Raw genomic sequence first — 13,614 nt, 5'->3', positions numbered from 1 at the left:
AAATGAGAATGAGTTAAGAAATAAGAGCGTGCAATTGCATGCTCTTATCTCTCACTCACTCTCACCACTTAGCACGCAAGTGAGCCAAAGGGAAAATATCTCACCGAACGGACCTGTTCGTAAGTAATACTTCTTAGGGTCCTTTATAAAGATTAATATAAAGGTTTCTTTATTCAAACGCAATTTTAAATTGCTAATAACAATGCTATTGTGTTTGTAGTATCAGCATCAGTAGTCACCCTGACGTCATTTACTTCATTATGTTTAATATATTTTTTAAGCCATCCATTGCTGTAGCGAACCTAGAATTACCTGACCATGCGTACGCTTTGGATATTAACAATTATTAAGGTTATTTTCGTGTATGAAATCAATACTTTTTGAAATTCCTCGTTTTTATTTATATTTTTCTCATATATTTTATTAATATTGTTAATTTTTTAAATTAAATTATAAATTTGTTTGTAACAATTCTAATATTCTCTGGTATTTAATTTTGCAAGAAATCGAACTTAACTCTCGCTACGCTACTCATATGTGTATCTAATGAAATAATTAAATTAATTTGTACTTTAAATTTAATTCATAAATAATTATTTAAATAGTAATATAAACATTTTATACCCTTCCTAGTGAATGTTATTTTTATAATTTTAATTTATAGTTTGTGCAATAGAGGTGGTCATGGCCGCGAATTTTCGCTACGACCGCAAGTGTCAACGCAGTTGGCCACCCTGCGTTCCTTTACGTTTTGACGTCCCGCGGCCGGCCGTCAGCGCGATAATCCGAAGGCATCCTCGTCGTAGAGGGCCTTTGACGACTCGAAAGTCGCTGTATAGACAGAAGCGAAACCCCCCGACCAGCCATGGTGAAGACGAAGGGCGAAAAGAAGAGCAAGTCGGCGATGAGCGAGGTGGTCACCCGCGAGTACACCGTTAACCTCCACAAGAGGTTACACGGCGTCGGCCTCAAAAAGAGGGCCCCCAGGGCAATCAAGGAGATCCGCAAATTCGCCGAGAAACAAATGGGCACCCCCGACGTGCGCGTCGACACCAGACTAAACAAGTTCCTCTGGTCCAAGGGAATCAGGTATGTTTTCGAATCGTTGACAACTAACATAACCTTAAAGTCGGTCAGTACCTTAGTGGCTTTCGATTGTGCAATGACGTTGACTCTTAGTGAAGTAGTTGGTGTGGTATGGCTGATATGTATTTATTACCAGTATTCAAAGTTCTAATATTGTGACAAGTGTATAATTTGAATATAAACACGTGATACCAACTTCATGAAATATAATTTTGACAGTTTGTGATATGGCAACACGGTGAATTATTTATTTGTTTTCGTAACAAACATAACTTCGTTTTGTTACATATGATAGGATAATAGGTGATTCAAATGGTAATATTTAGATATGATTTTGACGGGTCTGATATTATATAAACACATGTTTCATAAGTTTGTATATGCTACTTTTGGGTCATTGACGTGTTTTTTTTTTTGATTTTTCAGAAATGTTCCCTTCAGAGTTCGCGTTAGGCTGTCGAGACGCCGCAACGACGATGAAGATTCAGCTAACAAACTGTTCACTTTGGTTACATACGTGCCTGTGCCCACTCTTAAAGGCTTACAAACAGAAAATGTTGACGCCAACCAAGAATAACTTTTATATTAAATATTTAAAAAGTTTACTGTTGTTTCTTTAATCATCACGTAACCCTTTCCACTTGTAAAAATTCAATTAGTATTTTTAACTTTAAAAAATAAACATATTTTTGAGACCTTCACTGAGGGTTTATTTTTTTATTATGCGAAATAGTGTTGAATGAAATTTTGAAACATTAAGTAGTTCGCAGGTTGTCTATTTTGTTGGTCGTTTCATTTGTCTATACTTTCTATTTTGCGAGTTTCAAACAAATACATTTTATGCTATTTACAGTGGTACCTCGGTTTTCGTCGATAATCTGTCCGAAAACAATCTTTCAAATCTGAAACCGAGGCAATTATTTGTAGTATGTATTAACGCTCATAATCAATAAAAAAAAAAGCACAAAAACACTTAACACTGGCAAGCAATGGAATTGTTTGGCTAGACGGGCGGGCTAGATGCTCACACTAGAAACAACGCAACACTGCGCAGCGCGTACGTCGCGTATGCCGATGCAATCCGAGGCAACCAATGAAAACAGACGAAATTTTTAGCATAAAAACACGACGAAAATCAAAGTACCACTGTATTCAATAATACGTTTTGAAACGTGACCAATTGTAAGAATGAAGATGACAACTATGTAATTGATCAGTGATTCCCAAAGTGGGCATTACTGCCCTCTGGGTGGTGGAGCAATCCAGGGGGGCGGTAGCAGGTTTGAGCGCAATTGCAGGCAATAGAACGATCCTGTGGCATTAAGAAAAAAGACTGAAATTTATGAAAAGTCTTTCATACTTGTTTTATAATTTCGTTTGCTATATAACAAACTGAGGGGCGGTCAAATATACTGAGATTTTAACCTGCAGATATTGGAAAGTGAACATGTCTGGAAGTACAGTATGCATTGGCAAGAATATATGCATATGAAATGGCTCCAAAGTGTTCAACTCACTGTGTGAGTATTTAAGATCTAATTTAGGCTTTCTATACAGCTTGATAAGTCAACTTTGCAAGGAAATGAAGCCTTACTTTTAGCATATGTGCGATTTATAAAAAAATACCAAGTTATTATTTGCTAAAAAATTTTAAATTGATTATTAAAAATATTATTTTTAATAAATTGAGTTTTTTATACAAAAACTTCCACCGCCAAAAATTTTCTAAAAAGAAAAAATTATGGCTGATTTAATTTTATATGATAACCGGACACCAAAATATGGCCAACCAAATACCTTACAATTTTCTTATTATCGAACTTACACAATTCAGAACAAATGGATAATTACAAACAACTTAAAAGATTAATTAGGTAATTAAAAAACAAATAACAATTCTGCCTTAAGCCATACAGATTAGTTAAGAAATAGGAGAGTAAGGTTGTTGATCTCCCTCTTTCTCTAGTTGTATATTATCTATAACACATAGAAAGTCACTTTCATCAGAACTTTGCTTTCGACTAGAAATACATGATAGCCCAAACTTTAATCCAGCAGGAGCTTTCGCTAAATCAGCACAAACAACCTTCGAGCCAGAATAGCAGCCGTTTCAATTATCCGATCTGGTCCAGCCTAGCAATTACTTTGAACTTCTGAGAGTTAAACTTGATCTTCAAAATGACCACACAGGTAAATAAAAAAAACTTTCAACAATTAACAATTTATAATAAATTCTACAATATAACAATAATTAAATTATATTAATTAATTAAGAAAATATGATCTTAATATAACAACTTGATTTGATGATTCAATAATAATAAATAATTCATTATAATTATGTAATTTATGTACAGCTTTCACATTAGTTGTATAAATGTAATGTGCAAATTTATATTTAAAGCCCGACAAATGATGGTATTTGTTAAATATTAACTTATTATAATTCGAACTTTCTTCTACCAATACGCTCATAAATAGTTGTTCATTTCCGAAGCGGATTAAATTGACACGTTTGACGCGTTGTTGATACATTATAGTTTTCGTCTCTTGCAAACGTCTAGTTTTAAGATGATATCTGAAAGTTTAATTTAACAATTATTGAATGATGTGTTATATATAAAGCTTATAAAAAATACCTGTAAATTGCCACTGCTTTATTATTTGCAGTTACAATAAAAAGGTCGTCGTTCCATTCAGTAGCATCAATATTATTTGATATAGGTAAAGTTTGAATCAATTTAAGATCAGGACCGATCCAGCTTAATATTGAAACACCTTCGTGTTTTGCAACGACTAGATATGTGTCACTTCCTGATTCGACTATCTTTAATAAGGCACTGTTCATAATATTAACCGTTTGATGCAGAACGAGAATGTTTTGCTCTCCTAGACAATATAACTTTGCAGTTTCATATAAATGTATTGAAAGAACACAGCTTAGTAGATCTTTTTTAAGCGGTACTAAAGCTGTTACTGTGCCGCTTAAGAACTGCTGCATTTTCACAAAACCTTGAAGTACCATAAATACAAATAAGTAATTGGTGTGCTCATGAGTTTTGTTGTTAACGGTCACAATATAAAGAGCGGATTGTTTCTCATTTTCTATAGACACTAAGTTTAATATAACATCGTTGACATTTAGTGGTGGTATATCTAAAAATATAAGTTAGGTTAATCAATAATAATTTTAAATAAAATAATTTGGGTTACCTTTGTCAAATACGAAGTTTTTGATTGATTCATCCCATTTATAGAAATATATATCGGAATGATCGATATTTCTTATTCCGATAGCTATATAATTGGTGTTTAATAATACAATCTTCATAGATGTAACTGCTTCTATATTACCCGGTATTGTTGTGATTGTTTCAGTATCGTCGAGATCTTTGAATAAAACTGAAATTTATATATACAAATAATAATATATGTGTATGTCATATAATTCATTTTATTGTATTAATATTACGTTTATCATATTGTTCAACTAATACAAAGGAACGATTTGCTAATTTCTGAAATTCTCTTAAAAAAAAATCATAATCTCCACCATGAGTCAATTCATCAAGTAATGTTTTAAAATCGTATCCTTGGAAAAGCCCTTGAATATAAACATTGCGAGTACTCATTGTTGATATAATCTTTGGCGATTGAATCACTTGATTTTTAGCATTTTTATAGATCTAAATTGTTAGAAATAATGTTATTTACTTGTTGATATATTGTATTAAAAATATTTCCAACTAACTAGATTCTCAAACATCGATGTTATATCAATATCATTGATTCTTCCTTTTGTAAATATATTTTTAAAATATGTATTATTACGGAATGTAATACTGTTTGGAAATATTTGTATACCATTATAATTTTTATAAATAAAATTTGGAGGTTTGTCATTCAAAGTATCCAATATGCTAAAATAATAAGGATTAGTTAGATCGAATACTATATAATAAATTATATTTACTTACTTTAAATTTTTGATGTTAGCAAATCTAATCCTTTTAACTCCTCCGATGACATTATTGGAATTATTCCATTTTCGGATTATATTGTTCATCCAATATTCTATATCAATACCTTGTACATAATTTATATACAAATTATTAGCTGTAACATCTCCTATGTATATTTTACGTCCTGGTACATAATTAGGTTTATCTATTAGCATCATATCCTTTGCTAAATTTTTACCGTTTATAGCTCCATCTATACTTATATTGCCCGAAATTGTTTCAAATCGTAACGGAATACGAATCACTTGATCGCCTTCCGTACGTAAAGCGTTCAAATAAAAATCTTCAAGTTTTAGTCCTTGAAAGTATCCTTCGACTATAGCCTCAGGAGCTGTTATGAAATCAGCATAAATTTCATAAAAATAATATGAATTTGCCAATTCTTGATCAGTAGTAAGACTGAAGTATGTATGAGGTAAAATGTTCAAATCGATGTTGTTTAAATAGCCCTGTAAATTAAGGAGGATAAAAATCTTACATTTTCACTACATATTTATAAAACTCACTTTGAGTGTAACATCATTTTTAAATATTATTTGATTGAAATTATAGTTGTTTTTAGTTCTATATGGAGTATCAGTGAACCACAAATTGTTCATCAAATCTGACATTGCATATTCACCCAAGAAATTAACTTGTGGCTCATATTCCAAATATAAATCACCTAAAAATCAATAATAACAATAATTAATAAATTAATTTACATTAATTTAATATTCTGGAGTGGGATAAAAGTAGGCACTTTAAATCAATAACCATTTTAATAACATTTAAGTTAGGTTTCCACTAAGGGATGTACTTGAGGCAGAGCTAAACAATAATGCTATTGGTCTTAAATTAGTTTACTGTCCTATTTGTCCAGGTTTCATCCAAAGACCAGTGTAAAGGACCTGACACTTGGTTATCACCACTCACTGGCTTGACGAAAATTCACTTACAACACGCACTAACTCACTTACCAAGTATCCATGCTCTATCTAAGTGTTGAAAACATTGTGTTGTGCATTTTTGGTACTACGTGGAAAATGATTTTCATTTTTACCTTTTTCGTTCAATAAATCACAAGATAAAACCAATTAAAGGTTTTCATTTGACTCACCCTCGTACATGGTACAAAATTTTAAGTGCACACTTTTGCCCCACTCTACATTATATTACCAGTGATAGTCCAGCTACTCTTATAATTTTCATCAAACTCCAAAACCTGGCAATAATCATTTAAATTAACACTAGAAACAGATGGTGTCACAATATTCTTGTCAACGTACAAGTTTTTCTTTAATATTTTATGTCCACTAATCCGATAAGGATATTCTCCTTTCAGCACGAAATCAGTCGGTATTATACCATCATTAATAACTCCGTCTAGAATCAGTTGATTCATTATGATGGGTGGCTTTTTGAAAATCACATCACCCAATTTAGCATCTTCGTTAATCCAAACAACGTTATTGAACAACTGCGACACGTTAACATCATTTATAAAACCGTTTTCGATCTCAATCCCATTCATGCATTCAAAATTATTGATAGTTAAATGTCCGTGAATCACTTGATCTCCAGTCGAAAGCATCCAATTGTTTCCAAAGTCACGAGCCGATATTCCAGAAATTGAGTGTTCGAAGAAGACATTTTTAATATTCGGAAGTGAATCCAAAAATAAATCACCTTCAATGTGTATATACTTGGAATAATTTAACGTTTTTAGGTCCACTTTTGGTATGCCTAGTTTTGCAATTAACGATTCATCCGGTAAGTTCTCAATAGTAAACTCGTTAAATGTCATATGTCCGTATAATTTAATGTTAGACTCATTTTTTACCACGGAATCATTGATGATATGGCTGATATTGAATCCATTGATTGTACCGTTTATATGGATACTATCTGAATGCATATAATCATACACCAATGCATGAGAACTTATAACTGCTTCGTTGATTTCTATGTTATCATTGGAAAATATTAGAGACTTCCACGATTTATTACCAAATGTCACATCATCACAATTTATACTAAATAAAATAAAACACAATTAAATATAGATTTATATAGTTATATCTAAATTGAGACTTACGCTGTTGCTGTTAAATTTTCTATAAACATTTTTGCACTAATCTCTTGATCTCCCACAGTTCTTAAAATGTTATCAAATTCTGTAATATTGACTCCATTGATTGTCCTTTGAATAGAGCAATCACCATTTATGTTGAGATCGTTATTAAACGTTTTTTTCCCAGTAATTTCTCTAGTTTCAGGTGTATTAGCCATTATCCAAGAGGAAGGGTTTATTCCATTTAAATTGTCAGCTACGAGATGACGTACCTTAAATATTATTGGTTTAGTCTTTAGTCTGTAGTTTTATTGATCATTATTCAATTTTGACAATTTTATTAAACATCATTTTTAATTGCATGTCTATTATTGATTATAATAGATATTATACATTGTACGTAATGATCTTATTTAAAGCTGTAGTACGCGAAATAATAATAGGGTTTAACTTCTCTCTGCATAAAATATAACATTCAGCGTTGGTGTGGAAAAAAATACATGTAGAAAATAGACACTATCTATACTTGCTACATTTCTTTGAACGTTAATACTTATTGAAGAATTCTGGACATATTTGACGATGTTGAAGTGACAGTAATAGGTAGAATTAAAAATAGTAAAAATTTTGCTGTTTAGGTTGATGAAAGCAGAGATATTAATATTATTATTGTAAGGTATTTGAAAGACAATGAAGCTTTTTGTTTTATCATCCTCTAACAGAAAATACAAGAAGTGAGGATATATTTAATGTTATTGATTGTTATTTTAAAGAAAGGGGTAGTAATTAATCTAATAATGGTAGCAAGTCTATGTATATCAGGTTTTTACAGTAAAAATGATTATCAAAAGTTGGGAATTATAACTCATATTATATTACAAATTCAACCTACTTCTATCGGTTGCAGAAATATAAATGGAACATCGATTTCGCTATCCGTCAATCGTAAACCTCTTTGCTGAAGACGTTTAACAGAAAAGTCCAATTCTTCGTTCATAAGATTTTCGCAAGTTAGCATATTTTCAATTGAAACATTACCAACAATTATAAAATCACCTAAAACACATTAAAATATTATTTACAACAAAATTGCATTATTAACATTACAATCAGTGATGGCCGGTGAAACATTATGTCTAAGTTGCACAGTGTTTTTGCGATCGTGCGACTAAGACACAATGTTTTACCGGCCACCACTGATTACAATAATACCTATGAGATTCAACGGTTCTTCGATCATCGTGATAGGATTCTTCTTTTCCAAAATACCCTGATCAATTTTACCTAACAAATTAATCGGACCCATCAGCTCGACGTTTCTGAACAACTTATCGCCGGTGACTCTTTGTTCTTCTTCAGAATTCAAAAGTAATACGTCTAATCTTCCATTTTTAACTTCTATATTATTGAGACGAGATGTTATATTTAAATTGTTGGTAATCATCTTTTCAAAATGTATATCTTGCTCAATTATATACTCTCCTCCGTTTATTTTCACAATCTGATTGAAATTGTTTTTAGAGTTTACATTATTTATGGCAATTTTCCTAGTGTTCAATGTTCCGACTTTAAATTTTCCTCGTACATCTTGATCGCCAACCAATCGCAATAAACGATCGTTCAGGTTGTTAAAATTTATGTTATTTACAGTCTTTGCAATAAATATATCGTCGACAGTTAATTTTTCTAAATTAAAAGCAAAATCAGTCGTTTTGTTTTCACTATTGATACTCCTCTTAAAATCTTCTACGACTATATCGTTTATTTTAGCTGCCTCTAATATAGAAGATTTCATGATAGGAATTACGAAGTGACCTTTTAGATGTTGATTTCCAGTTTTCAGGAGGATGGATTCATCATTGAATTGAATCTACAAATATTTTTACTTATTAGTATAAGATTGAAAAATTTAAAATAAGTATACATTGACAAGCTGTCAAGCAAAAATATGAATATTTTTTTAATACAAAAATTTACTAGAAACAAAATTTCTCTTATAGAGATTTTTTTGCTTTCAGAGCGATTTCGCTTTGTTCTTAACTCTGTACATTAAAGAAAATTGTAAGATCTTTAGAATATGGCTTTTTATTTTTTGAACACGGTCCTATAGAGTAACTATGCAAAATATAATTTAGATCAATCAAAAGGCGCAGAGTAAGCATACATTCAATTTTATATTTGTAAAGAATCAAATAAAATACTTACATTCATCAATCGGCCTGATAATGAAAATCCCTTTTCCATATAAACTGTACCTTTTACAACAACACCATTATTTTCAGCAGCATTGAGTAACATTTTTTCAATAGTACTTATCGTTCTATTATTTATTTTTCTGACATTTAATTTATTTTTAACAATCAAATTGTCTATAACAATCTTTTTATATTGCGCCATTCCGTCGTTTATGTATACAGCTTCGCTTTGAAACTTTTTAAAGTCCTTTCCGTTCAACGTAGTCAAATTAATGTTTTTAAATTGGCACTTTTCTGGATCACAGTTTAATTTCAACTCTTTGATATGAAGTGAATCGACAACAATATCACCCTCATTAGAAATCGCATTGGACATTATCTCATTTAATGATTTTGTTGATTTAATTTGTGAATTAAACGATTCCATTAAATAGTTAATATTTTCAACTGAATTTTTGTTAAATTCAAAATCATTTGAATAAATCTAAAAAATAAAAATCCTAATTAATATGTAAATTATATACGGATATAAGTAACCTAATATTTTATGCACCGCCATAGTTTCGATTCTACTTATAACAACATTTTCCAAATGTATCGTATTATTTTTCTTATAGTCAATCTTCATCTTTGTATAATAATCATCCAACCGTTTATTTATGTCAGCTAAAACTTCATTTGATTTAAAATATTGATAATCTAAGCACGTCAACATTTCTTGCACGCTTTTACACCAATTGTATACATGGCTTTTAATTTGTTGCACGGGCTGTGTAAATCTAAATATCGGTGTATAAAAATAGCAAATTGATTCTCCTTCAATGCTGTGTGTTATTGCTGTTAAATGAAAACTATAATTTAATTCAAAATAATTTCAATAATATTAAAAAATGTACTTAGCTACTTACCCATTATAGGATCATCATAAAACATAAAACTATTAATTATTTTATTTTCTAGCGTAGAACCGCTGCTAAATCCAGACTCAATTTCAACAAAAAGCCATCCATTATATTGAAATAATCTAATTTCGTTATATTTCGATATTCCAATCAATATAAATTCGCCATATTTTCCCTATTAAATAGAAAGTCTAAAGTATTATTAATTTAAATTTAAAATGTATTGTATAGAACGTGACAGAGAAACAAGACATTTTTAGGACATTATGTATTCGGTCAGACGAAGGAATAAATGAAATATGTGTGCTTCATTTGGCTGTGTATTTAATACCATTTTAAGAACAGTAATTATTTTACCAACATACTTCTAAATCGCAGTAATAGCAAGGGAAAAATCAAACTATGAAGAAAGAGAAGTATAAGGAATGCATTCAGAACAAACTTTATCAACAGAACTATTAAAGAAGCATAATAAGTTACACGCATAAATCTATTAGCAAAAAATGAAGTAGTCAGTTGGCAAGGAGATGTACTGTCCACTATGGTATTTAATGTAGTACTGGAAGCGATAACTCATAAACTCAATATCAGACTTTGTAAAGAGTGTCACTAGAAGCGGATTGAAAATTGGGACCGTTATGGAAAAGGTCAAGGAATAGCTTTCATGGAAGAGGACTAGTCTAAGATGGGACAAACTGGAGATTTTAGCACCATTGTAATAATGGTTTTTTTTTTATTGTCTGGATTCTCTGCTGCATCTGTATAATACGTACAATAAAAGGAAGCCATCTTTTGATATCGTTCGCAGGTAGATTCTGAAACGGCATAAATATGCCATTTTCATATTTATATATAATAGAAATAAAATATGTATCTGTTTCTATTTTTGCTCTATATTCATTGACTATAATAATAAAAGCTTCCGTTGACGTGCTTGATTTGAATCCAAAAAATGCTATATCGATTGCGGCTTTCGTTGCTAGCTTTTGAAACGAAACGAATTCCTGTTGATGGACTTCATACTTAAAGATTTCTGAATATATCTTCTCTTCTCCTAAATTCGTTTAATTAATAATTATAAAATAGAAATAATATTTTTAAGAATTATTACCATAGTTGTCATTATGAAAAGCAATGCCAATAAAATCCGACGATCCAATCTGAAATGGCATGATTTTTCTAGCATTTTTTGATGGTATGTTCTGAAGAAGGTCGAAATGTTTTCCTTTCCAACAATATATTGGATTCTTAGATTCGTATATTATTTTCGTGCCTTGATTTTCGTGATCGATGGCTGCCATTAGATATATGTTATGCTGACTTTTCCTAAAATAACTTACTATAAACAACATGAAAAATATATTAATTTAATTTCAAAGAAAAATTATTACCATAGAGCAATCTCTGTAAAAAAGCTAGTCTTTAACGTTTGGATGTTAAATAGTTTATTATTGTCATTTAATTGAAACACAATCATTCCGTTACAGATATTAGCGGAAGCTTTTAAAATACTAATCGCAATAACTAGTAAAGTTCCGTCGGGCACCGCTAGAGACCGTACTTTATAAGATCTAGGAATTTCTTCAGTTTTTAACAAGTTCCATGTATTCATCTAAAAAAATATGTACATTAAAAAAGTAAATATTATTGTATTTTACATTGAATGGAACTATTATTATGTTTATTCTATCCGATATAGTTTTTATTCTACTATTTTATATTATCATGACAACAAAACATTGGGCTTTTATTTAGTAAAAAACAATAAAACTGATGATACTTAATATATTATAGAAAATAAGTTATTTTCAATGCAACACAAGATAAGAGGTAAATAAGATAAAAACACAATATAAAAAAAAATGTTAAATTCTTATATGTTTTTCTTTATTATAGGAGGCATATTGACAATGTGTTTAAATTGAATATGACACATTAAAATATAGAACAATAGACACAAAAAAAGATGTTTGTAGCTGAACACGAAACTAAATATGTAGTATATTTTTCATTTTTCTAGCTAGTTTATCTTAGAGCACACAAATAATTATGTAAGTAGACATTTCTTTAAGATACTGAGGGCCATCGATAAATTCGTGCTGGGTTTTAATTAGTGCGATTGTCTCTAACGAAAGCCTAGGTAGGAAGTTAAGTATAGCTTGGATTCGCGCACGCAGTCAATGTGCAACTCGGCTAGGAAGTTGCTTAAAGTGCGAAAAATCCTGCGCTGTTTGTTACTATGGATCAGGGCCGCCGAGAGAAAAATCAGACCCCGGTGCTTATATATAATAGATAAAGAAATGGAGATCCAATACTCGATAAAAAATAAAATATATAGTCCGATCGCCAGAATTAAATTTTTTTTTAAATTTTTTCACTTAATAAAAATTTAACCGGGCCCTAGTTATTAATATCGGCTGGTCCCCATCTCCTCTCGTCGAGCCTGCTACAGATGAAGGGTAGCTTACCATAAAATAAGACTTCTGCCCTATACGATAATAACTTGTTTTTTGTCTTGTAATACGTTTCATGAGTTGTGATTTTGCACATTGTTTCAACGCATATTTGTGAAATTAAAATGCGGGAATGTGGTCTGGTGCCAGTCGTTTACTATCCGTCGAGTCAACAAGAAGCATCATCAACAAAATAAAGGGTGAAATTCGCATTTAAAAAGAGTAATCTTATTACTAAATTTTTTTGCAGAGATAGATATTTTTCATATTTAATACAGAGAGTTCGAGATATTTTTAATCGGCAATGATTTAAAATGTATTGATTTATTTAACTTTGTTGTAAATTAAAACATTTAGTTTTTTGTCTTTAGTTATAAGATAGTGGTAGTTCGTAAGAGTTTCTAGTGGAGGGGCTGCAGCAAAAAAGTTAAAATATTGAATAAAATATCTTTAACAAAAGTTAAATTTGTACTATGTAAGATATTATACTAGACAATAATAATTGCCTTAATTAAGTTATATACATAAACAGGAACATTGATTTTATAGTGGGAGGGCTGCAACCCCACAGCCCATATGGACGAACCGCCACTGTAGTCTATTATATGTAGAGCGCACTGGCGTTAAATTGTTAGACCATGCGCATGTATTCACAAACGCAGCTCTATTATATTCCAGAGGTATTTATAATATTTTTAAAATATATATATAAAATTATAAACATATTATACTTAACAAATTACTTTTGGAAGAAATTGATATATAGCTAATGTATTTCCATCGCTCTGGTAATCGTGTAATATGATAGCCGAGTACAAGTATGTTTGATTTAACATCCCTTCGATAATATTGTGCGAAAATATCGTAATATCCCTTAATTTTTGCGTTTTTAACATTCCAATT

At 30.6% G+C, this 13,614-nt stretch overlaps 2 protein-coding genes across 2 annotated transcripts; one reads left to right on the top strand and one right to left on the bottom strand.

Moving 5' to 3' along the window:
- Nucleotides 1-741: 741 nt before the first annotated feature.
- On the top strand, nt 742-1,689 carry RpL31 (ribosomal protein L31). Its single transcript, XM_088183380.1, has 2 exons — nt 742-1,089; nt 1,513-1,689. The coding sequence occupies exons 1-2, from the start codon at nt 866-868 to the stop codon at nt 1,661-1,663; spliced, it is 375 nt and encodes a 124-aa protein (XP_088039506.1). The 5' UTR covers nt 742-865; the 3' UTR covers nt 1,664-1,689.
- Nucleotides 1,690-3,308: 1,619 nt separating this feature from the next.
- On the bottom strand, nt 3,309-13,607 carry clos (closca). Its single transcript, XM_088182844.1, has 19 exons — nt 13,455-13,607; nt 11,650-11,870; nt 11,370-11,584; nt 11,032-11,312; nt 10,265-10,433; nt 9,910-10,193; nt 9,367-9,840; nt 8,374-9,031; nt 8,054-8,217; nt 7,186-7,433; nt 6,267-7,123; nt 5,615-5,772; nt 5,064-5,557; nt 4,838-5,006; nt 4,559-4,772; nt 4,300-4,488; nt 3,726-4,242; nt 3,382-3,664; nt 3,309-3,320 (listed from the first exon to the last, which is right to left on the bottom strand). The coding sequence occupies exons 1-19, from the start codon at nt 13,605-13,607 to the stop codon at nt 3,309-3,311; spliced, it is 5,760 nt and encodes a 1,919-aa protein (XP_088038970.1).
- Between the last annotated feature and the right edge of the window lie 7 nt (nt 13,608-13,614).

The sequence above is a fragment of the Plectrocnemia conspersa genome, unplaced genomic scaffold, assembly GCF_051122295.1.
Source record: "Plectrocnemia conspersa isolate PC_06_02 unplaced genomic scaffold, ASM5112229v1 ptg000003l, whole genome shotgun sequence".
Taxonomy (NCBI): domain Eukaryota; kingdom Metazoa; phylum Arthropoda; class Insecta; order Trichoptera; family Polycentropodidae; genus Plectrocnemia; species Plectrocnemia conspersa.
The sequence above is the reverse complement of the archived record's forward strand: the minus strand, read 5'-3'. Positions and strand labels throughout refer to the sequence as shown.

Bases quoted from the DNA above. Each gene is read 5' to 3' on its own strand.
- RpL31 (XM_088183380.1), top strand. From the start codon at position 866: ATGGTGAAGACGAAGGGCGAAAAGAAGAGCAAGTCGGCGATGAGCGAG. The intron at 1,090-1,512 runs GTATGTTTTCGA...TTGATTTTTCAG, and splicing joins CTCTGGTCCAAGGGAATCAG to AAATGTTCCCTTCAGAGTTC.
- clos (XM_088182844.1), bottom strand. From the start codon at position 13,607: ATGTTAAAAACGCAAAAATTAAGGGATATTACGATATTTTCGCACAAT. The intron at 4,773-4,837 runs GTTAGTTGGAAA...CTAACAATTTAG, and splicing joins CATCGATGTTTGAGAATCTA to ATCTATAAAAATGCTAAAAA. The intron at 3,665-3,725 runs GTATTTTTTATA...TTAAACTTTCAG, and splicing joins AAAGCAGTGGCAATTTACAG to ATATCATCTTAAAACTAGAC.